The sequence below is a fragment of the Monoraphidium neglectum genome (genome assembly GCF_000611645.1).
Source record: "Monoraphidium neglectum strain SAG 48.87 unplaced genomic scaffold scaffold00635, whole genome shotgun sequence".
Lineage (NCBI taxonomy): Eukaryota > Viridiplantae > Chlorophyta > Chlorophyceae > Sphaeropleales > Selenastraceae > Monoraphidium > Monoraphidium neglectum.
In genome coordinates, this window is record NW_014012993.1 from 134 (window position 1) to 22513 (window position 22380).

Here is a 22380-nt window from a genome sequence, read left to right on the forward strand (position 1 = left end):
CCAGCAGCGGCGGGTGGTTGAGCAGCGGCAGGCTGTTCGTAACTTGGGCTTCCTGTGTGGGTTGACACCGATTCAGGGCTCAAGGGCAGCGCAGCTTCCTTCAGCATCCCATGCCGCTGACCGCCACGCTCCTCCGCTGTGGTTGCTTTACGCCCGCTTGGGTGACCCCTGCAGGATTGGCGCTCCTACGACGCGATCCTGACCGTCATGTTCCCACCTCCGACGAAGGACGGGTGCATGTGCGTGATTGCACACCTGCTGGGCATCCCTCTGGTGCACGTTCGGGACTTTTTGCTGATGGACGCGCCGCTCAGTGTGCCCCAGGTGTGCGAAGGCACCAGGCCCCACGGACAGGCGTGTGAGCGGCCGGCCTGGCGGGCTGGCCAGCAAAGGCAGTTGCCATGGCGTGCAGCTCCTCTCGGCGCGTGCGGGGTGACGATTGCAACTGCAATGTCAGGGGTGCAACAATGCCAGTGCATCGCAAGGTCCCAGTTGCCACAGCAACCCACGCACGCCGGGCACCACAATGAACTCATCCCCGCAGATCGGCTCAGGCCTGACCCAGGAGCAGGTTCGCAGCACGTGGACGGGAGCCATCAAGAACACCTTCCACTGGGCGATGCTCCGGGCCTCACTCACCGCGCTGGGTGTGTATGAGGTCCGCGCGAACAAAGACCTGCGCTCCAGACTGGGGCTGCCGCTGGGCGGCAAGAGGGGCGGCCTCACCTGCCGGCCGCTGGTGGAGGTGGTTTCGAACAGCTGGCTGTTTGAAAACCCGCGGCCCTTGGAGCCTGACCAGGTGGGCCGGCCAGACCGCCCGTATCTTTGATTGATGAATTTCGGGATTGACTGGCAAAGTTCAGTCGCCCTTGCAAGCCCTGCTGTATGCGCAGTGCTGGGGCTTCACGTGCGTGCCTGAGAACTGCACATACAATGGCCAAAGAACTTTTGCCACCCCTCCCCTTTCCAGGTCATGATCGGAGCAGTCTCGCCCCGCCCCTCTTCCCCCACCATCCCCGACCCCGAAGTCGCCGCCTTTGCCGCCGAGGCCGCCGCGGATGACGGCCTCGTGCTCGTGTCTTTTGGTTCCGTCTCCAGCTTCTTTGGAACCCTACTCACCTGGGACGACTACACGGGACTCTCCGCCGCCTTTGCTGACCTGGCGCCCGTCCGCGTCCTTTGGCTGCTGCACCCGGCAGCCCTCGGCAACAGGACGGTGGACGAGCTGCCTCTGGGCGCCAACACCATGGTCGTGCCATGGGGCCCGATCAACGATGTCCTGGGCCACCCCAGCTGCCGCGCCTTTGTGACGCACGGCGGTGAGCGAGCGCGCGCCGACAATGCACAGCCAAGGGCTATGGGCCAAGCGCAGGCGCCGTCTGCGTGGCGTGCGTGCGTTGCAAGGGCTGCCCTGCAGATCAACGGTCAACCACAAAAGCAGATGAACGGTCAAATGTAAGCATCGAAACGGTATTGCAACACTCCGCCGCTCTGCTGCAGGCCTGAAGTCCACGCTGGAGGCGATGTTCCATGGCGTGCCCATTGTGGGGGTGCCCTTCATGAACGAGCAGCTGCTCAACTGCCAGCGCACGGTGACGCGCGGCTTTGGCGTCGTGTCGCCCGAGGCGCCGGCGTCGCGCAAGGAAGGGGTTCACTACACGCGCAAAGGCATGGCGTCCCTCATCAAGCAGGTGTGCAATGAGTTTGCTGGCAAGACAGGCCCACATGGGTGGGGTCCCTGTAAAACTTGGAGGATCTTCGCTTGTCCTTGGAAGCAGTGTAGCTTGTGCGTCCAGGTCAGGCCATTTGCGTGGCAATTATGATCGTTGCGGAACTTGGGAGATAATGAGATCATAAATCATGCAGCTGCAAGTGATGCCCTTGCTCCTTCTGTTCCACACGCAGGTCCTGTCGCCCTCCTACGCGACAGCCGCCAACCAGATCGGCGCGGCCATGCGCCTGGCCTACCGCCAGAAGCGCCCCGTAGACCGCGCGGCAGAGGAGGTGGAGCTGGCCCTGCTGCACGGGGGCTACAGCATGGAGCACTCGCTCGCGCAGGCGCGGCTGCGGGAGGCAAGGCACCGCGCCGACAGCTGCAACGGGGGAGAGGAAGGGGCATGCGGGATGATTGACGCGGCAGGTCCATCGGCAGCCTCCGCTGCAGTCCCCCACACCGAGTGGGAGTTGTGATGCTGTGTGCGTCTCGCCGATCAGCGTTTGGTTTGTATCAGCAGCAGTCGCCAGTTTTTGCACTCAGCGGCTCGCCAGGAATGCCACGGGATGATGCAGTTGTGGGGAGATGGGATCTGTGACATTGACCATGCGGCGCATCGGCATTCCTAAGTATTTGGGTTCCGTTGCCTTCTAATGATTCACAATGTCGAGGCCTCTTTTGCACCTTCAATGCACTGAGTCAAGCCCTGCACACCCTGGCGCAGGACGTGGGCATGCAATCTTTGCAGTTTCTTCAGGTTCATGCTTGAATGCACACGCACCCATATGTCGATTTCGCCTGCCTTGCTTGTCTCAATGCACGATTTCACCTGCTGCTCCCTCGACTACATGCCAACACACACGCCAACACACACTCAGTGCTGTGTGCTTTTGAATCTCCTGGCAAGTTGAATGAAGGATAAATGCACTGCATTTGAGACCACGTAACATTTTTCTCAGAGGTTGGGGCTGCGCTTGCTGGTAGAATGTGATTGTCTCTGGGCAGCGGCACTGCCTGGCAATGCTCATGCTTCAGTCTGGTGGCCCAAGTCACGTGATCAGCGACGGATGGGGGTGGATGGGTGTGCTCAAGGAGCGCAAGCTGGGCCGGCTGGTGCAGCCACGCGCTTTCCACGCGTTTTGAAGCTCCCCCCTCGATCGTACATGCATCATTCGGTGGCCCCACGCCATCACGAAACACGGCCTACTTCGTCACCTTGACATGACCCTCATGATCTTGGTGGACTTGAATTCAACAAATTCATGCACATCTATACTTCAAACACAAAAATACCCGTCCGCCCCAGCACTCACCAGTGTAGCACTCTTGAAGCGGTTCTTCTGTGCCCAGCGCTGGAAAATTACAGAAGCCACCCGGAGCTGTTGAGCGCTCGAGGCCCCAAAAAATTGCCAGGCGAGTCTTCCGCAAGTGCTTGATATGCTCGATGCCCGTGCGGCAGCTGGCAGGCGGCTAGCGGCAGCACACGTTGCACCTGCACATGCAGCAGGCTCCGTGCCGCGCGATGTGCCCGCCTGTTCTTCAGCCTTGCATGCCATTGCCGTCCTGGGAAGGTCTACACACAATCACCTTGCAATGTGCGGAAGGTTCTGCGACGCTGTGTGAATCCCCTGTTTGGGCTCAGTGCCGTCACCCGCATGCGAGCGTGTGCAATCATTGACTCAATGACGACCCCCATGCGCTCTCACCCCCCAATCCATCCCATGCATCCCTCCCTCCTCATCTCACCAGGTCCACAATGGCCGGCCGCCCCGGCGCACCGCCGCTCGCCGCGGCGCTTCTGCTGCTGCCGCTGCTGTGTGCAACGAGCCTCCTGCCGGCAGCCGGCGCGGCGCGCCACGACGCGGCGCCGCCGCGCTACAAGATACTGACCCTCATCCCCATGGGGGGCTCCAGCCACACCTTCGATTTGGTAGCCGTAGCAGGTGTCCTCGCAACCAGGTGCGGCTGGCGGCCTTGGCCTTCTCGTGTGATAATGGTGATGCGTAATCATAACCCAGCCCGAGCCACTGCAAGTAGCCTGCCAAGCGACCGGACGCCGCGTCTCCCCCTCCAGCAACCCCGGTGTCCCGACGCACCCTCCGTGCGCCACTGCCCCGCACCCCGCCCCTTGCGCCCCCGGGGATGCAGGCACGACGTCACCGTGGTCACGCCCCCCTCGGACCACGGCCACACGGCGGCGGCCATCAAGCGGCTGGGGGACGCGGCGGGCGCCATGAAGCTGGAGGATGTGGACGCCCTGCTGTCCATGGCCTGTGAGTGACCAGAAACGCGCGCGCGGCTGCGGTCGTGAGCACAGGGAAAAGGGGCCCCGCTGGCGGCAGCAGCCGCAGTCAAAAGTCGATCGACACGCGCGCGACCCGTCCTCCTTCCTGCCTGTCTAGCCCTGCCCCGGCCGCGGTTCTCACTCCCGGGGTCAGCTTCTGCGGGCTGTCGCCCGACCCCTGCCCTCGCGCCGCCGCTCACCCACGCCGCGTGCATGGCGCCGCCCCTGCCCCCACCTGCAGCCTTCTCAAAGGGGATCGGCTCGATCGGCAAGGGCGGGCTGGTTTCGATGGTGCGGAAGATGTCGCAGCTTCCTTACTGGATGGCGGAGCGCTGCGAGCAGATGCTGGGGAACGCGACGCTCATGGAGGTGCGCCCGGCGGACACAAGAGGGCGAGAAGGGCGGGCGCGCGCTCTCACGTCGCGGGGCGGTGCGTGACGGCACGGGGGCGGCCGAGGGGCGCAGGGGCTGGCATGGGTTGGGGGACTTCTGAGGTGGGCGTGCGTGGGTGGCGCGGGCGCCACGCAGCTGGTCTGGCGCCGGCCCCTCCCGCCCGCAGCTGCTGCGCCGGCTCCCCAAGCATGCGTCCCTGGCGCCCGCCGTCCTCACACACTCCAGTGTGCCTCCTTCCAGCCTCGCCCCATGCCTATGCAATGCTCAAGCCTCTGCACACGCCGCACCCGCGACCCCTACAGTCCTGGCGGTCGTATGACGTCATCTTGACCTTCCTATTCCCTCCCCCGGGGCAAGACACCTGCACCTGCCTGCTGGGCCAGGCGCTGGGCATCCCCGTGGTCCACGTGCTCGACATGGTGCTGATGGAGGCACCCATCAATGTACCCCAGGTGCGCACGCATGCCGTGCCCCTCCGACTTCCGGCGGCTCGCACTCGATCATGTGCTCGATCGTGTGCTGCTGCTGCTGGGGCGCGGGCTGCGTGCGGAGCCCAGCGGACTCGTGGTGGGGGCCGCCGCCCGGGCCGCTGGACAGCCGCGGCGTCACCACGCTATCGCGCCTTTTTGTCAGGTTCAACATACCACTCACGGCTTCGACCCTGCCCCCACGTGTAAGGTGGCCTATTGACCCCACACCTTTGCACCCGCACACCCGCCGCAGTTCGGCTCTGGCCTGAGCCGCGCCGAGGTCCGCGGCACCTGGGCGGGCGCCCTCAAGAACGCCGGCTTCTACGCCCTCCAGAACACCCTGATGAAGGCCCTCGCGTGGGCTGAGGTCGGGGCGAACAGGAAGCTGCGCGCCAGGCTGGGGCTGCCGCTCGGCCGCGGGGGCTGCCGGCCGGTGGTGGGGCTGCTCAGCAGCAGCTGGCTGCTGGAGGAGCCCCAGGCGCTGGAACCCCACCAGGTGGGGCGGAGGGGAGCCTTTGGCTTCATTGAAAAAAACCTGCGGCTGCGATGGGCTAGACCCCCGAGATCCGCGCTCTGGCTGTGCCGCCCTCCGGTGTAGAGGACCAGTCGCTCAAGCAGTCTAGGGCGGTGCGGCCGAGCTCTTCCCCTGCCTGCCCTCTGCAGCCCGACGCCTCGAACCAAGTTGCCTTCTCGCACCCATCCTGCCGACCACCCACGCTGCCCCACTGAAACCCCTCTCAACCCCTCCACAACCAGATCATGGTGGGGCCCGTCTCTGCCCGCCCCTCGTCCCCTGTCATCCCCGACCCCGCCATTGCCGCCTTTGCCGCGGAGGCCGCCGCGGAAGACGGCCTCGTGCTCATCTCCTTTGGCTCCGTGTCGAGCTTCTTTGGCAGCCTGCTGACTAAGGAGGATTACGTAAACCTGGCCCTGGCGTTCGCTGACCTGGCGCCCGTCCGCGTGCTGTGGCTGCTCAACCCTCGGGGCCTGCCGGAGGGCGTGACGGTCGAGGGGCTGCCCCTGGGGAACAACACCCTGATGGTGCCATGGGGCCCGATTAACGACGTGCTCGGCCACCCCAGCTGCCGCGCCTTCGTCACCCACGGCGGTGAGCGCTGAAGGCTCACCTCCAGCTACCCGCGTGCAGGCCACCGCTGCGACCTGTTTGCCTCGCCGCTCGCCGGTTTGTGTCAAAGCAGGGTGCTGCGGGTAAGATGCGCCGGTCAAACCCTGGTCAAACTCTGGTCATATCGCGTCCTGCTTTGACCACCGCAGGCCTGAAGTCGACGCTCGAGGCAATGTTCCACGGCGTGCCGATTGTGGGGGTGCCCTTCATGAGCGAGCAGCTCCACAACACCCAGCGCGCCGCGGCGCGGGGCTTTGGCGTCGTGTCACCGCAGGCCCCGGTGGTGCGCAAGGACGGGACCCACTACACCCGAGAGGGCGTGGCATCCCTCATCAGAAAGGTGTGCAGCTTAGCCGTTTTTGCTCGCTTGGCGGCTCCTGCTGGCTGCTGAATTCTTCCTGCTGCTGCCGAGGGCGTCGCTCTGCTGCAGGCAGGCAGACGGACAGCGGCCCCTCCCGGCACTGGGGGCACTGCTGCCGCCGCCGCCGCCGCCGCTGCCTGCACTGCCTTGTCGACACGGACGGCCCTCGCCTAGTGCCCATAACCGGCTAGTGCGATGTGCACCGCCCAACACCACCCAGCCGCCTTGGCACCCTCAACAGCAGCGCGAGGACCCACAATCACGCCCCACCCTCGCGACGCACGCAGGTCCTGTCGCCCTCATACGCGACTGCCGCCAACCAGATCGGCGCGGCCATGCGCCTGGCCTACAGCCAGAAGCGCCCCGTGGACCGCGCGGCTGAGGAGGTGGAGCTGGCTCTGCTGCATGGGGGCTACAGCGTGGAGCACTCGCTCGCGCAGGCACGGCTGCGGGAGGGCAAGGCGCGGCGCCAAGGCAGCAGCGGCGGCGGCGGCGGCCTCGAGGCGGCGCTCGGCGCAGAGGTGTCGCGCGGGGACGTCGCGGCGGCGGTCATGGCGCCTGCGCAGTCCGCTGCGGCGGATGCTGCGCAGGAGCTGTGAGCCGGGCAGTCGTTGTCGTCACCATTTATCGCACTTATGGTGTTGCGTGCACAGCTGCAGGGGATCTGTTTGCTATTTCAAACCCAGTTCTCTGGTCTGCTTTGGGGGCTTGAACTTTCTGGTACGCACCGAGGTGGGGGGAAGGACGGGGAAGCTGCTTGACACATGTGCTGCCATTCTTGCTGTGCAAGCCCTTTAGTATGACTGGTTTGGGCATCAGTCAGCTAGCCCGCGCTTCGGGCTGCTTCTTTGGCGTGTACAAACCTGATGGATTCGCGGCGGCTTCCCGAGTTGCCCACCAACCTTGGTGTCGTATTTTCCCCCCATGCGCGGGTGAAGAGGCATTCCCTTGTATTGCTTGTGCAAATGCTTGCTGAGAATTGTAAATATCATTTTCATATCAGCTAGCATCCCCTGAGTCAAGTTTAGTGCTGCAGTGCCTGCTGGGTTACTGCGAGTGCGGTGCCTGTGATCTTTGTGGTCCCACAACTGGCAGCCACATCTGTTGCGGCTGGTCGGGGAAGCGACGGTGAAAGTTGCATCCTGGGGAAGAAGGTTGAGTCAACGCCGCCCTCGCGAGCGGTCGCGGCCCCTGCTGCGGCTGCGGCTGCGGCTGCGGCTGCGCCGCCAGTGGCCGCGGCTCCGACTGCGACTGCGGCTACGACTGCGGTCCCGTGCGCGGCCCCCTCTGCTGCCCGATCGCGAGCGGTGGTGGTCGCTCCGCCGCCGCTGCCGCCGGTCGCGCGGGCTCCGGCTCCTGCTGGGGCTGCGCCGGCGGCCTCGGTGCCGCTCGCCGTCCCTGCCGCGGCTGCGGCTGCGGCTGCGGTGTGGGGACCGCCTTGACTCGCGTCGGCGCTCCCTGCTGCGGCTCCGGCTGCCGCGCCGCCGCTCGTCCGCCCGCCGCCGCTCGGCATCCCTGCTGCTGCTCCTGCTGCGGCGCCCAGGGCTGCCGGAGCCGCGGCCGCGCGCCCCGCGCTCGCCGCGGTCGCTCTCGCGCCGCCCACCCTGCTCCCGCTGTGCCGCACCGCCCTTCTTTGAAGCACCTCCACTGCTCCCGCCTCGCGCCGCCGCAGCGATCGCTGCCGCCGCTGCGGCGGCGGCGGCCGCCCTCAGCGATGCGGCGGGATCTGCGACGCCCGCGGCTGCCTCTGCCTGCTGCTGCTGCTGCTGCTTCTGATGCTGCTGCTGTATTAGTGGCTGCTGGACATGGGGCAATGTTTGCTGCTTCTGCTCCTCCTGCTGCGCCAATGGCACCACCTGCTGCTGCTGCTGCTGTTGCTGCTGCAGCTGCTGCGCAGCTGCCTCAGAAACATTCCCGCCATCCTCAACCTCCATATCTACATCCTCGTCATCCTGCAGCACCTGCTGCTGCTGCACCGCTGCGCCTGCCGCCGCCGCCGCCGCCGCCGCTACGCGTGCTTCCGCAGCCTCCTGCGCCGCCGCCGCTTCACGCCGCTGCTCGCTCTGCCGCTGCTGCTCCTGCTCGTGGTCCTGCTGCGTCAAGAGTTCGTGGCGCGCTGCCTTTGAGAGGCGGCCCTCCGCCATGAGGCTGTACGTGCCGTCCGCCAGGCAGCTGAGGACCTTGCTCGGGACGCGGCGGCCGCCGCGCTCCAGCCACACGCTGCAAAAGAGGGGGGGAGCAATGAGAGGAGGGTCACGGGGTAGAGTCGGGCCTGGGCACCAACGGTGTGTGCAGCTCAGAGCATCTAACGAACACAGGTTGGGACAGTCAGGTGTTGCGCCCGACAGGAAGTGAGTTTTGCGCTGCGGTGATGGTATTGTGTTCACCGCGGCGCGTCCCCGCACAAAACGGCGCCCGGTCACCCACGCCCGCCGCCGCGCGGCCAGGGCGTGGCAGGGCCCCTCCAACGGGGGACCCCCGCCACAGCTTCGGCCCCATCCCGGTGGCGGATGGCCATGCGCTCACATTTGGCCCCTGACAAGATCGTCCTTTGGCGCCGCGTGCGGCCGCCGCTGCTGGTGCGGTGGCGGCGACGCCGGGGCGGGCGCGGCGGGCGCAGCTGCGGCATCGGGCTCGACGCGCGTGCCGACGGGCTCCCTGCCGCCTGCTGACGCCGTGACCGCAGATGCGCTTGCCTCCCCCTCTGCCTGCTGCTGTTGCTGCGGGGCCGCCGCCGCCTCGCGACCCAACTCAGCCCGACCGTTGGCAGCAGCCCGCGCATGGGCCGCCGGCGAGCCGTTCTGCGCGCCGCCCGCGCCGCCGGCCCCTGCGCCGGTCCCTCTGCCGCCGTTGGGCGCAGCAATGCCCCCGCCGCCGCCACCGCCCTCGCCTTCCTCGTCCTCTGAGTCGGACCCGTACCCAACCAGCAGCCCCCCCGCCGCCTCTGGATCCACGCGGACGCGCGCGACGCCCTCGGCCGGGCCCTCCTCCACGGCGTCCCCCGCCGCCGCGCCGGCTGCGGCGGGCGACTCCTCCGCGCCGGTGCTGTCGGCCGCCGCGCCCTCTCCTTGGTACACCTCCCGCGCAACCTCCACTGCAGGTTTGAGGGTCGCAGGATGGGCAAAGTGAGCATGTATGTGCGTGAATGCGACTGGTGATGCAATTATGGGCTGCGGCCCTTTGGGCCGCGGCCGCAAGAAGGGCCCGCTTGACAGCCCCCGGCAGCAGCAACCGCAACCATCGCCACACTGCTCGACGGCCGCGCCGCGCCCCCACTGCGAGTCCCCGCTGCCGGCCGCCCAGAGGCAAGGAAGGGGCCACGCGGCTCACAGAACAGGTTGTCGGTGACTTCGATCAGAATCGCCGTCAGGCTGGCCTTGATCTCTCGATCTATAATCCGCTTGCGCGCCGCCGCCACCGCCGCCGCGTCCTCCTCCTCGTCGGCCCCCTCCTCGCCCCCAGCCCCGAGCCCACCCCACCGGGAGCCGCCGGCGCTCCCGCTCTGCGTCCGCGGCGGCGCGGCGGCCTCCTGATCGGCCGCGGCCCCGCCTGCGCCGCCGCCGCCGCTGTGGCCAGCCCCGCCGCCCCGCGCGGCGGCGGCCGCGCGCCGCGCCATCTCTTCCCGCAGCCAGCTGGGCACCGCCGAGCGCTTTGCGGCGGCGCCAGCGGCCGCGGCGGCCGCTTGCCCGTTGAAGTGCTGATGCTGCAACATCCCCGGATGCTGCATCCCCACTGCGGCGCCCGCTGCGAGAGAAGGGTCGTAGTAGCCGTGAGGAGCGGCCACATAGGGCGCCTGCTGCTGGTGGGCCAGAGGATCCATGCCCATCTGCGGCGGCACCATAGCCGCGCCAAGCTGCTGCTGTTGCTGCTGCTGCTGCTGCTGCTGCTGGTGGTGCTGCTGCTGCGCAAACGCCTGCTGCTGCGCAAAAGCCTGCTGCTGTGCGATTGCCTGCTGCTGTGCATATGGCTGCTGCTGCAGGCCCTGGGCAGACGCCACTGCAGCGTGGTTGACGCCCATCGTCATACCCACGGCCCCGCCCATGCCCATGCCAGCTGCGCCCGCTCCCCCCGCCATCTGCTGCTGCAGCGCCATAGTCGACTGCAACTGCATCTGCTGGGCCTGCATCTGCTGCAGGTCCTGCATTTGCTGCTGCTGCGCGTAGTACGCCTGCCACTGCTGCCACTGCTCCCACTGCTGCAGGTACTCCTGCTGCTGCTCCGCACTCATCTGAAGGTACATGGACTCATCTAGTTGGGCGGGCTGCTGCTCCTGCTGCTGCGACTGCTCTTGGTACGGCATGCCGACGCTGCCTTCCGCGCCTGGGGGCGGTGGCGGGGGTGGCGGCGGGGGCGGGGGCGGGGCGGCGTCCCCTTCGGGCGGCAACGGCGGCGGTGGCGGTGCGCCGTCCTCGGGCGGCAAAGGAGGCTGATCCAGGGCCTGAACCGGCATCTCGGCGTAGTAATGCTCCATCTGGAGGGCTAATGACGACCTAGAACGCTACTGTACTGGGCACTTCAGGCGGTGTGATCTATGGGGCATGGCGAGTGTCCCAGCATGCGAAGATATCGCGCAGCTGCCATCTAGAAAACTTTCAAGGTCCTGAATATACCACATTCACAGATCTAACTTGCTCCGGGAAGGGCATGAGGGCAGCGCCGCAAAGGCCACATGCAAAGCGCTGGATCTATTCCTTGATTCATGTGCACAATTGACAAGATGAAACGTGCTGCCGCCCCTCCTCTGCCTGCTGTCTCACATTCCACTTGCAGGCTGCATGCAGACGAGTGCTGTTGATCAGTTGACGGCTTGTTGCCTGCCCAGGCAGGGGTGAGCGAGGGGGGAGGGGCGCGGGCTGGCGCGTCCCGTTCGATAGTTTGTGTAGCTTCTGCTGCCACCGCCATGGCCCTTCACACCTCCCTTCTCAGCCTTGAATACCTCCTCGGCTTGATTATCTCACTGGCAGCTTGGAGACGACCCTGGCTTGAACATCTCCCTGGCAGGACCCATATCTCCCCAGAGCTGGCCGTCTGCGAGTCCTGGATTCGCACTGTGTGTGGCAAAAGGCCTCTTGACATCAGGTTCAAGTCCTGAACTGGGAGACGCACCAGTGCCGCCTGTAGGCCTGCGGACTGTGACCTTGTCAACTCTCACCAGCACCTACAGACAGTCCACGATTTGCACGACACCCCTACCTCGGCTCAGGAGCGGTGTTGCCGCCGCAAGTCCTGAATGCACCTGCTGTTCGGCGCAACGCACTCGTTGGCAAGCATTGCAACAAGGCGTCACGCCTGGTGGCCCACCCTGTGCGCCAAGCAACTGGAGGCGCGGCCCAGGGTAGGCCGCAGCTTGTCGCAGGCGCCAGGCTCCAGCACAAATCTCTTGATATACCAGCACTCATCATACCTGCATGCTACATTCATACATGCAACAGCTCTAGCTGCTTTGAACCGGCCCATGACGCCGCCAACAAAGGTCAAGGGTGCCAAGCGCCGCCGTGTGGGCGTTTGCCAATCCCTCGTTAGTGCACGTGCGTTGAAAGCATGTATTACAGTTGCGCGCGTGCTGCCGAGCTTTCACGTGGCGCCCCCACGCGCCTTGCTGCTGAGGCGGATGGGAGCCCCGCTGCACAGTGCTCGCTGTCCCCGCTGCCATCGACTACACAAGGTGTACGAATATACGCTTGGGTGGGCTGAGACGCATCCCAGGTGTGTGCCACGCAAGGCACACGTGTCAGTTTAGTGGATGGCCCGGCGGCGTCGGCCCCAGCAGGTTGAGGCCAAGCCAGGTGCTTGGGGTCATGAAAAGACGCTGCTGTTGCGCGCTTGCGATGATCGCTCGGAGTGGCGTTTTAGGAGTCGCTTTTTGGTTCGGAAGGATGGGTGGTTGTGGGTCGTTTTGCTGCCAAGAAGGGCAAAGGAGGAATGCATGGGCAGGCCCACGCCGACGATGCGCGCAACGAAGCATAGCAGACCGGCAGCAGAGGGCCGTCGGCTGGGGTGGCATGAGAGGGCTGTTCAGGATAGGTGGCAACAAGAGGCCCGGCACCCAGCATATCAAAGGGTGTGCGGAGCGACGTCTGATATGATCCCAGGGCATATAAGCATCGTCTTGCGGGGACTTGGGTATCATGGGGTTCAGAGGCTTCCATTAGCTGCGGCTGCTGTGTTGTTGCAGCGACAGCCGCAGCAATCGCACAGTCCAAATCCAAGCAAAGCCAGTATTGGCAGGTGTAAGGCGCGGTGGTGGATCAACCCCCTGCCCGCAACCACTCTCCGTAGCAATGTGGCCGTGTCGGCTAGCGCAAGCACGTGCGGCTTTGCGCACTCCCGCCCTGATCGACTACGGAGGCATCACGTTGGATGGGTATCTTTGGGAACCTCTCAAAGTCCCGAAAGATATTGCCAGGGGGTGGCCAGTCCCACAAGAGGCGCCGCCGCGGCCACCTGCACCTGCACGTGGCATGTACAGAGCCGTCCAGGCCCGAACCGCCGACACGAATGGACGCCAGCCGACGCCCAAGCTCATGCCAGGTAGGGCTTGTGCGGTACGAGCATCGCCTTGAAGCCGAGGCTCTTTGCGGCGGCCTGGAACTCCGAGTATGGCAGCGCCTCCTCCGCGCCCGCGGCGGCCTTGCCCCTGCAGCCCTCCGCCGCCGCGCCGCAGCCGTTCCACATGCGGCCCGTCTCGGCGGTGACCAGGGCCATGAGCAGGCAGCCCGGCGTGCCGCCGACCGGCCAGCCAGGCAGCGGAGGCAGGAATCGCGTCATGGCGCTGCGCGCGGCCATGGCTTTGTGGACGTTCACGCCCTTGGCGGCCATGGCGCGCAGCACTTTGTGGCCCATCTCGGGGTGGGTGTCGTCGCCCCACTCCTGCGTTCAGGACGAAGGGTTTAAGATTGAAAGGGGTGAGGTGTGAGAAGGGAGTTTGCGCTGCGAGCGCCTGGGGTAGGCAGTGACGTCACCAGGAAGGTGCTCAGCGCGGCTCGCAATGTTCTAGTCAAGACTGACCGGAAAATGGGATGATCTCAGCAGCCATGCGTGCGCATCGGGTTCAGCAGCCGCCGGGAGGTTGCTGCATTTCGCCGCCCTCACCCAGCCCCGCCTCACCCTCACCTGCCCGGCACGTGCGTGCTCCACGTACTGCGCCGCGTCCTCCCCAGACGCGGTGATGACGAGCACAATGTCGGCGGCGGACAGGTCCGCGGGGTCAGACGTGTACAGGATACCTGTCGTAAGGAGGGCGCAAGAAACGGGATGGTGGGAGAATGGTCAGCCGCGCCAGCGCAGGCCCCAGCGGCTCAGAATTCAGCCGTCTCTTTGGTGACCTTCTGCACAACGCCTAGACAAGGCCGCAGCGCTCGCGGCCCGTTGCTGGCGACATGCTGAGCCGCTGCGACCCCGGCAGCGCGCCGACGAGCCGAGCGGCCGCCTCTCGCCGCCAACGGTCGGCACGCAGGCACAGAGCGCTCGCGCGTGCTGACGTCACTCACGGTCCTTGATCTCGCGCTCCTTGTACCGCAGGTCCAGGGCGATGACGCGTTCGTACCCGATGACGTCATTCGGGATCAAAATCTCCGCGTGCGCGCCCACGCCGTCCGCGCCGGGCTGCTGCGCGGTGGCCGTGGCCGCGGCCGCCTTGGGGGCGGCCGGCGGCGTGGCCAGGGCGCGCACGAGACGCGAACCGATGAAGCCGCCGCCGCCCTGCGGGGCTCGAGCCGCGCGTCGGCGGCGCCGTGGCGGGGGCCGGGGGCGGGCCGTTGGCGCGGGGCGCAGGCATGGCGCTCACCCAGCGCTCGGAAGAGCCTGACAGAAGGCTTTGATGACAGCGCGGCGCCCCGGCTCGCAGGGATGATGCACACAAGCTTGGCTCGGCTCACCAGGATCGCCACTGTGGCAGACTTCTGCTTGGCCTCGGGCAGGCGGGCGCGCAGCGCGTGCACTGCGCAAGGGGGGCATCGGCGCCCGTGCTCAAGCAAGGGCCGCATGTCGGGATGTCCGCTTTGCAACAGGCTTCAAACCCAGCATCTATAATGGCAGCCCCTCAATCCTGCATGCCGCTCAAGGTGTCTCCCGCCATCCCACACCCATCCAACATCCATTACGCCTAATCAACAACCCACCAGTCTCCTCCATGGCAAACACCGTGCCCGCCAGCCCGTCCACCATCGGCGCCTGCAGCGCCGCGCCGGTTGCGCCCTGCACCAGGCCGGGCAGCCGCCCGGCCATCGCGATCGCCTTGGCAAAGGGGAAGGCGCGCTGGGCGCACGCGGGGAGCTGCGTGAGCTGCTCCTTGGAGGTTGTGTCGAGGACAGGGTCGAGGCCGACGACGAGGCCGAGGCCAGTGTCGGGGCCGCAGGAGATCAGGCCAAGTCCGAGGAACCAGGGGAGCGCGGGGTCGACCGGGTCGGGGATGAGGCCGCAGCGCGCCATCATCTGGGGCCGGGGTGGCGGGGCGGTGCGAGCGGTGCGGGGCGATGGCAGCGTGAGCCAGGGCGCGCAGCGGGGCGTGGAGGGGAGGGGGACAAGTGTGCTGAACGCAGGGCGGCGCGACGTGGCTGCCTGGCTCGCCCCCAAATGCTGCTGTTCCGCTGGGGCCGTGGCGCGCTCGCCCGCGCAGCACACATGCCGCGCCCCAGGTGACCACGGCAAAACCAAGCCCCGAACCCATGAAAAAAATCTTGCAGAGGCCCCTGCCCAGCCGCGTCCCTGTTGGCTCACCCTGCCAGTGTGGAGACAGAAGAAGCTGGCCAGAGTGTGGATGGTGTTATGGTAGACCACAAAGACGACGCGAGGCCGCGCCACCAGCGCCCACAACCGGATGCTGTAGTGCCAAGACAGTGCCAGGCAGGTGATGTAGCAGAAAAGCCAACCCCTGGGCCGTGTCTCCATGGGGTGGCCGCTGCTGGGCGCCGACAGCGAGCCGCGGGACGGCAGGGCTCGGGTCGACCACCAGACTGCCAGCCAAAGGGGCAGCGAGATAGGCAGCCATACGAATATGAGGATCAGCATGACCGGGATGCTGAGAAGGACGGCCACCGCCCCCTGCAGGGCCGGGCGCAGCATGGTGGTAGACGGGCTTCCCGCGTCCGGCACCACTCCACGTCGGCCTGGCGAGGTCGAGGGTTAATGTTTATATATATCTTTGAGCGTCCTAAGACTAGTTTTCAGCCCAAACACTCGGGAATGAATGGGCCGTAGGGCGCCCGGCAGCGAAGGGAAGGCGATCGGAGCGAGAGGGGTAGGGGTGGCAGTTGCGGGGCGGCTGAGAGATGCGGCCCAGGTAGACGACAACAGTGGCAAAAAATCGATATCACGCGTATGATTTGAGGCACAATAGCCTCCCACAACGCGGCCCGACGCGTGCCTGTAAGCTCAGCTCGAGATACCGGTGTGCAGAATGTTGTCCGATTGTCCCACGGTCACAGCCTTCGACGGCGTCACATTACGATACTATAAAGATGCTAGGTCATGATGACATACGTACATTGCAAGCCGCAGGCCTTGTAGGCCATGGTGGCTGGTGACAAGGCCAGCCGCATTGCTCTTTGGATCACTGTCCAGAGACCACAGGACTATCCCTGATGTACCACGAGCAGAGCACTGTGGTATCAGAAGTGCACCCTCCACTTAGTCTACCTCTCAGCAGTTTTTGGGCAGTGCTGCCCAAAGCAATTCCCCTGTGGCCAGAATCTCAGATGGAGCACATGAGAGCACAGCAAAGCCGTCTGCTGCTGTGCCATTTTGACACATGCCTGACTGGGTGCGTGCGCTTCCGGCTGATGCAACAGTCGCAGCTTTGAGACGACTGCCAAGTCAATTTGCAAAACCGCCGCAAGCACAGGCCAGAAAAGCGGCCCAAAGGCTTGAGACAAGGGAGTGCACGAAAACAAGTTACAGAAACCTGGTGAGAGGGCACAGCACGGCCCTGCTTGTGGCCGCCGCCCTCTGCTGCGGCCTGCCAACGCTGCAAATCGTGCTGCGCCGCGCCATTGCTCAGGGTCGGGGCTGCGGGGCCGTCCATGCGTCCGCGGCGGCTGCGATGAGGCGGGTTGAGGGCTGACACCCTGTGTTTAAGCCTCCTTGGGCTTGGCGACATCGCCCACAACCTTGGACTTGTCCTCATCCAGCTCGGCCAGCGCCTTGACGCCGTACGCAATCTTCCGCGGCACCGCGGCGACGCCCACGGCGATCTTCTTCGCCGGCTGCTTGATCATGCGCGCGATGGTGGTGATGAGCTGCGTCTTGTTGGGCAGGCTCTCGCAGCGCTTGAACTCCGCGGGGGTGAGGTACTTGTTGTCCATCACCACGCACGTCACCTCGGTGGGGGGAGGCACCTGCGGCGGGGCGCGTCCGCGGGGCCGGCAACGTCAGCTAGGGCGCCGCGAGTGCGGCAGCCTCGACATACCGGTAGCTGCGGTCAGTGGCGCCTTCGCACGGTGGTGGCGCATCGCGGTGCTACCAGCAAGCGGCGAGGGGTGGCGGCGCTGGGGCCTGCACCAGCGCGGCACCATTCACACCGTGATTATACTGCACCGCCCCATATACAAAGGGGGCTGTGCGATGCAGCCCTATTTGCGGCACCTTTTTCCAAGGTTGGAGGAGAGCTCAGATAATGATTCAGGCGCGGGTCCCCACAGCAATGTGCCCGCCGCACCTCAACGCCCTTGGGGGCGGCGGCCTTGGCCTCCTTCTCCAGCGTCTCGGTGAACTTGTTGAAGAACTTCACGGCGTCGCTGATGTCATCCTCGTGGACAAACACCCACGCGTTCTCACCCTGCATTGTGAGTGAGTGCGTGCACGTGCACGTGTGTGTGTGTGTGTGTGCACGCGTATACTGTTTGCATGTGATGTGTGCATGTGTGTGCACGCGCGCGCATGTGTGTGGGATGGGGGGCTACTGCACCATAACGCTTAGAAGATATGGAGAAGGTGCGTGCGCTTATTGCAACGAAGACCTGTGGCAGTATCCTTGGCGCAAACAGCCGGCACTCGCCAGGCGGTGGCTACCAAGTAGCTGCATGCGGCTGCAGCGGCGCGCAGTCTTCAGAGACGGTCTCCGCCCCGCCATTGCGCACCCACTGCAGCGAGCGCAGCCTGCTGCCCTCCCCCCAGGGCACTGCTCGTCCCCGTCCACCCTCGACGCGACGCCCAGGACCGCCAGCCGCCTCACCTGGCAGCCCTTCTCGATCACGGTGCTCCAGCCGTCCACCTGCTGGCAGGCCGCCCGCATCAGCGAGTTCTTGGTCACCTTGACCTTGCTCTTCTCCGGCAGCCCCTTGCGGAACCGCTGCACGGTGGGCACCTGCGAGCAGCAGGTTGCGGCCGGGGGCAACCAGCAACGGGGTGAAGGTGGCGACGAGAGAAATGGGTCACATCGCGAGCGAGGCTTGAGGGCAGGTGACACGGGGCTGGCGCCCTCAGGGACGCTGGCAGCTGGGCAAAGCTTTCGCGCTGTGCACAAGGGCGGCGTGTTCCAGCGGTCCAACTGCTGCAGCTGCAGATACTGCTGACCGTAGACCCTGGCAATTTTGTACTGTGCACGATGTGGCTGCTCATCCTCCTGCTGCCGTCGGCGCCAGCCCTCTCGCCATTGCACACAGCTGCCAGGCATCTTGCGCACCCAGGGTCCCACGCGCCTTCTGCATGTTGCTATTTTGCCCGATTCAAAACATACTGTTGCCAGTCGCAACAGAGTATACTGGATGTTTCCGGCACGCCTGCAGCTGGGCCGGGCTGGGCGGGGCCCCAGTGGAATCCAACACCCTCAGCGCACACATCGCTGCGCCGCCGCCCGCTGTTGGCTGCGCAGCCCAGGGCGACATGCACAGGCCCATTGGCCCAGAACCGATATCTCTGCAATGAGACATCCCTGCAACGCCGGGGACAACTCACATCGAGGCCCTTGAAGCGCATGCCGAACACAATCACGCTGTCCTCGAGCTTCTCCTTCAGGTCCGCCACAATCTCCTCCTTCCTCTGCCGCGTGAGAGCATTGCGCACCTGCATACAGCGAGCCAGCCCGGGGTGCGAGTGAGCGCTTGGCTGTGCAGCAGCCACACCACCCAATGGCTGGCATTGCGGCCCGTGTCCCACCTGCAGCGACGCCCGGCCTGGACGTCCGCTGGTGAAGGCCTTAGGCCTGCTGCTGCTGCCGGCAATCCGGCTCTGCCCGTGCTGCAGCATGGCGACGGTGCGGTGCCTCTGCTGGTGGCCTCGTTCGCCGGCAATGCTATGGTCCCAATGCGCTATGCAGCAGCTTTACGACGCATACAACGCACACGACAGAGGCAGCCAGGTATGCCATAACATTGCCAAGTACGCAGGCCAAGCAGGCGGCGCCTCCGCAGCTTCAGTCAATGAAGCTGTATGTGGGTGCTCCACATCACAAGGTGCACATGAGTGTGTGAGTTATTTGAGAGAGTTGATGAGCCCTTTTCGTGCCATGCCATGCACCCCCTGGCCGATGCGTGGTTGCCGCACTGCAGCTCCGCGTTGACCAGAGCACAACCTGTCACCGCTGGTTTCTCGACAGCGCCGTACGACCCAGTCAGGCGATCATGTCCGACCGGCAGCCTGGAACCTCAGCTGCACGCAGCATGAAATGGCTACAGCATGGCATTTCAGCAGTGTATTATGCGGGTCTACAGGTGTGCCTACAGGGGCATGCCCCTGGCATGCACCTTCCAAACGCAAGCGCAGCCCGGTACAGCAGCAGACAATATCATAATGATGCAGTCCAGGCGCAAACGCTGCGCTGTACGGGTTGGCTCCTGTGGCCGCCCCGGGTGAGGGCTGTGGGGGTGCAAGCCGAATGCTGCAAGCAATGTGCATGTCCACAGGCGCCTGGCCGTAGCAAGTATGCCTGGGATGCAAGAACAAGGCGACTGCGCTGTTGATTGTATCAAAGTGAAGAAATGGTTCGTCACCCACCGTCTAGCGCGTCAGCAACCGACGAGGACTGTGAGCTTAATGCCCACTTGGTATCATTGAGGACACCACGGTGTGCACGTAGCACTTGTGCAGATCAGCTGCATCATCTTCATACGTCACGCCATCGTGTGAACATGGGGCCGATTGACGGATTGGGCTCAACGGGCTGCTGGTGGGGTTGGCCCGCCAGGTGCCACCTGTTTGACGGTCACAGCAGTGGGTAAATGCCTGCGGCAAGACCATGGCGCTGAACTTTCTCCGTGTTGCATAAACACTATGCTTTCGCACGCCGTAGGCGCCCAAGGGGGCCTTGCATTGCCTTTGTGCGCCCTGTTGTCGCGATGGAGCGAATCCGGGCCTCTGGTGGGCAGAGATCGGTTAAAACTACCGTAACAGATTGAATATAGCCTCTGCGAAGCGGAGGGCGCCATTGATCTGCGAACCATTTTTTGCCTTACAGGGCCGTGCAACGATGTCGTCCGCCAGGGGGTTGTCCGCCTGCAAGGATTGCAGTGGATTGGTGCAGCCGGTGCCGCTCACTGCGCAGGTGCGTGTTGCGACGTGGGCGTGCGCACGGGCCGACGATGCGCCTTGGCCGCTGTTGTTGCAGGGGCGATGCCATGTCAGCCAGCTGACAGGTGAGGTACTGACGTGTGCCGAAACAGTCCTTTTAGACGAGTATGCAATCCCACCACTGACAACCACACGGGGGGCAACATGCTACGCTCATCAGGCGCCGAAGTCGCTGCCGTTGGGCCTCAATTGGTGCTCAAGCTGCGCGGTGAGATGCCTCATCGGCAGAGACGCAGCTGTATCCCTCAACAGAGGCGACCGCACAGCCAGCCGCATCACTGCCTGACTTGCTTTGTTCCATTACGCAAGGCACACGAGCCGCTCCCCCCCCCCTTCCAATCGCCTAGCATCAGGGCGCACCGTTGCCCCGCCATGCCAAGCGCTGTAGCCCGTCCGCTTTTGCACCCGCCAGAACGCCGCGGCCTGCAGTTCCCTGCTTCCCAAATTTCCCGCACCTGACAGCCCTTTGCATTTCCGCGCAACAGACCCTGCAATCTGACGTGGAGCGCGGACGCGTCTACGGGGGTCCCGGCGCGGACGGCGGCGCTCTGCACAAGCAGTATCCTGACCACTTGGGCGGCTACGCCGCCGCGCAGGCCACGCAGGGCGCTCCCACGGTGCGCTGCCGGCGCGCCGCCCCTTCCGTAGGCGTGGCCCCACCCTCCACCCACAGCTCTCGCGTCTCCCCGGGGCTCCCTCGACCGCTGCCTCGTTTCCAGGCGCTCTCGGGCACTTCGGCGGCCCCTCCCATTCTGCCCCGCTCCTGCTGCATGCGTGCATCCCTCCCCTTCGCTGCCCCGGACCAGGTGCTGGAGGGCACGCCGCAGTTTGGCGGCCAAAACTATGGCAGCGCGCACGCCACGCAGCAGTGGGGCGTCAGGGAGGTGCCGACGCCGCGGCAGTTGGTCGCGCAGCTCGACCAGTGGGTCGTGGGCCAGGCAGCTGCCAAGAAGACGCTGGCCGTCGCTGTGTACAACCACTTCAAGCGGCTGCAGAACAAGCGGCAGCACGCGCCGCGTGCCGCGCCCGCGGGGGCCGGCCCGTCGGGGGCGCCGCCGAGCCTGCTGGTGGGTGGGCGTGCGCCGCGACCCCGCCACTGCGCCGGGCCCCTGCCAGCCCTTGCGGTATTCCGTCCGCCCTTGCCGTTGCATGCGCGCGCGCACGTGTGCGAGCGTCTTGCTGGTGGCCTTGGCGTTGCGGCGCTATAGGGCTGCGTTGACCATTGCGCGTGCCAATCCTCACGAGCTGCTCCTCTTGCCCTGTGTCACTTCCAGGAGTCCCCCCTGGGCCGGCTGAGCCTGCTGGACGGCGCCTTCGTGGAGCGCAGCGCCATCCCCGGCCACCCCCTCACGCACCCCGCCGCGGGCGCGTTCACCGGCATCGCGGCCGCGGCGGCGGCCGCGGCGCAGCGGCAGCAGCAGCTGCAACAGGAGGCGGCGGCGGGCAAGGGCCATGCGGGCGCTGGCGGCGGGCCGGCTGGGTCTGCGGGTGGGGGTGGGGGAGCAGCGGCGGCTGATGAGTTTCAAGAGGTGGAGAAGAGCAACATGGTCATGCTGGTGGGTCTGGGGCCCCGCACTGCGGCCGGGAGGAAGCTAGGAGGCAGCTGGGAGGCAGCTGTCAGGCAGCTGTCAGGCAGTTGGGAGACAGCTGAGAGGCAGCTGGGAGGCAGCTTACCCTATTCTTCTAATCACACCAGGTTGCTCCGCAGGGCGCCGTTTGCAAAGCGTGCGCCAAATCTCCCGCGATGCGGCTTTTGCCATCGACTGTTTCAGCTGGCGTGCTGCTTCGCACGCCCGCCCCTCCGCCCCCAGGGTCCAACCGGCTGCGGCAAGACGCTGCTGGCGAAGACCCTGGCGCGGCTGGTGAACGTGCCGTTCGCAATGGCGGACGCCACGACCCTCACACAGGTGCGGGGCGGGGCGGCGCGCCCTGCACTCGGCAGGGCAGCAGCTCACGGGCGCCGTGGATTTGGAGGGGCCAGTCAGCACTTGCCGGGGCCTCCCAGCTGACAGGCATGCTCCGTCTGGGCGCTGCCCGGAGCCGTCCCCTATGGGCCAGGCCGGTCGGCACGTGTGCGCGGGCTCAAGGGACCGCTGCCGCCGCTGGCCGCCCTTGAGCCGCCACACCCTCATCCCCCTTGATGAAAACAACCGAACAAAACCGCCCATGAAACCACCAGGCGGGCTATGTGGGGGACGACGTAGAATCCATCCTCTATAAGCTGCTGCAGGTGGGCTTGTGGGCGCTGTGCTGGCGTGATGCTGCATGTGTTTGCGAGCACACCCATGTCTGATGCTGGCATAGATGCGGGGGTTGGAGAAGTATCATCGCGCTCTCGTGCGTGTGTGTGTGTGTTGAGTGTGTGAGAGTGTGTGGGGGGCACGTGCGTTTATTTTGAATACGTGTGTCACACGGCTCAGCGGGCTCGTGAGGCGGGCCCGTTCGAGGGCGCCATCGCCGTTTATGACTCCCATGCGCCCGGGTTTGTCCCGGCCGACGCCCCCAGGCGGCCAACTTCAACGTGGAGGC

General features: G+C 65.5%; 6 protein-coding genes across 6 annotated transcripts; 3 read left to right on the plus strand and 3 right to left on the minus strand.

Moving 5' to 3' along the window:
- Positions 1-207: 207 nt before the first annotated feature.
- MNEG_4536 (2-hydroxyacylsphingosine1-beta-galactosyltransferase) lies at positions 208-2190 on the plus strand (the record flags this gene model as incomplete). Its single annotated transcript, XM_014046983.1, has 5 exons — positions 208-324; positions 545-799; positions 971-1319; positions 1501-1691; positions 1906-2190. 5 exons carry the CDS (start codon positions 208-210, stop codon positions 2188-2190), a joined length of 1197 nt encoding a protein of 398 aa, XP_013902437.1.
- Positions 2191-3470: 1280 nt separating this feature from the next.
- MNEG_4537 (2-hydroxyacylsphingosine1-beta-galactosyltransferase) lies at positions 3471-6947 on the plus strand (the record flags this gene model as incomplete). Its single annotated transcript, XM_014046984.1, has 8 exons — positions 3471-3673; positions 3863-3987; positions 4240-4367; positions 4694-4843; positions 5115-5357; positions 5618-5969; positions 6137-6327; positions 6636-6947. The coding sequence occupies 8 exons, from the start codon at positions 3471-3473 to the stop codon at positions 6945-6947; spliced, it is 1704 nt and encodes a 567-aa protein (XP_013902438.1).
- Positions 6948-7372: 425 nt separating this feature from the next.
- On the minus strand, positions 7373-10819 carry MNEG_4538 (hypothetical protein; the record flags this gene model as incomplete). The annotated part of the gene is made up of 4 exons (XM_014046985.1): positions 7373-7893; positions 7952-8568; positions 8875-9442; positions 9679-10819. 4 exons carry the CDS (start codon positions 10817-10819, stop codon positions 7373-7375), a joined length of 2847 nt encoding a protein of 948 aa, XP_013902439.1.
- Positions 10820-12870: 2051 nt separating this feature from the next.
- Positions 12871-15411, minus strand: MNEG_4539 (hypothetical protein; the record flags this gene model as incomplete). Its single annotated transcript, XM_014046986.1, has 6 exons — positions 12871-13218; positions 13462-13574; positions 13839-14049; positions 14226-14287; positions 14469-14781; positions 15067-15411. 6 exons carry the CDS (start codon positions 15409-15411, stop codon positions 12871-12873), a joined length of 1392 nt encoding a protein of 463 aa, XP_013902440.1.
- A 1007-nt stretch (positions 15412-16418) lies between these two features.
- MNEG_4540 (large subunit ribosomal protein L10) lies at positions 16419-18531 on the minus strand (the record flags this gene model as incomplete). The annotated part of the gene is made up of 5 exons (XM_014046987.1): positions 16419-16682; positions 17003-17122; positions 17519-17650; positions 18241-18348; positions 18442-18531. The coding sequence occupies 5 exons, from the start codon at positions 18529-18531 to the stop codon at positions 16419-16421; spliced, it is 714 nt and encodes a 237-aa protein (XP_013902441.1).
- A 1219-nt stretch (positions 18532-19750) lies between these two features.
- Positions 19751-22081, plus strand: MNEG_4541 (ATP-dependent Clp protease ATP-binding subunit ClpX; the record flags this gene model as incomplete). Its single annotated transcript, XM_014046988.1, has 6 exons — positions 19751-19825; positions 20337-20468; positions 20658-20918; positions 21126-21407; positions 21663-21758; positions 22031-22081. Coding segments are annotated over 6 exons (897 nt in total), but the record flags the coding sequence as incomplete, so codon positions are not given.
- Positions 22082-22380: the final 299 nt, after the last annotated feature.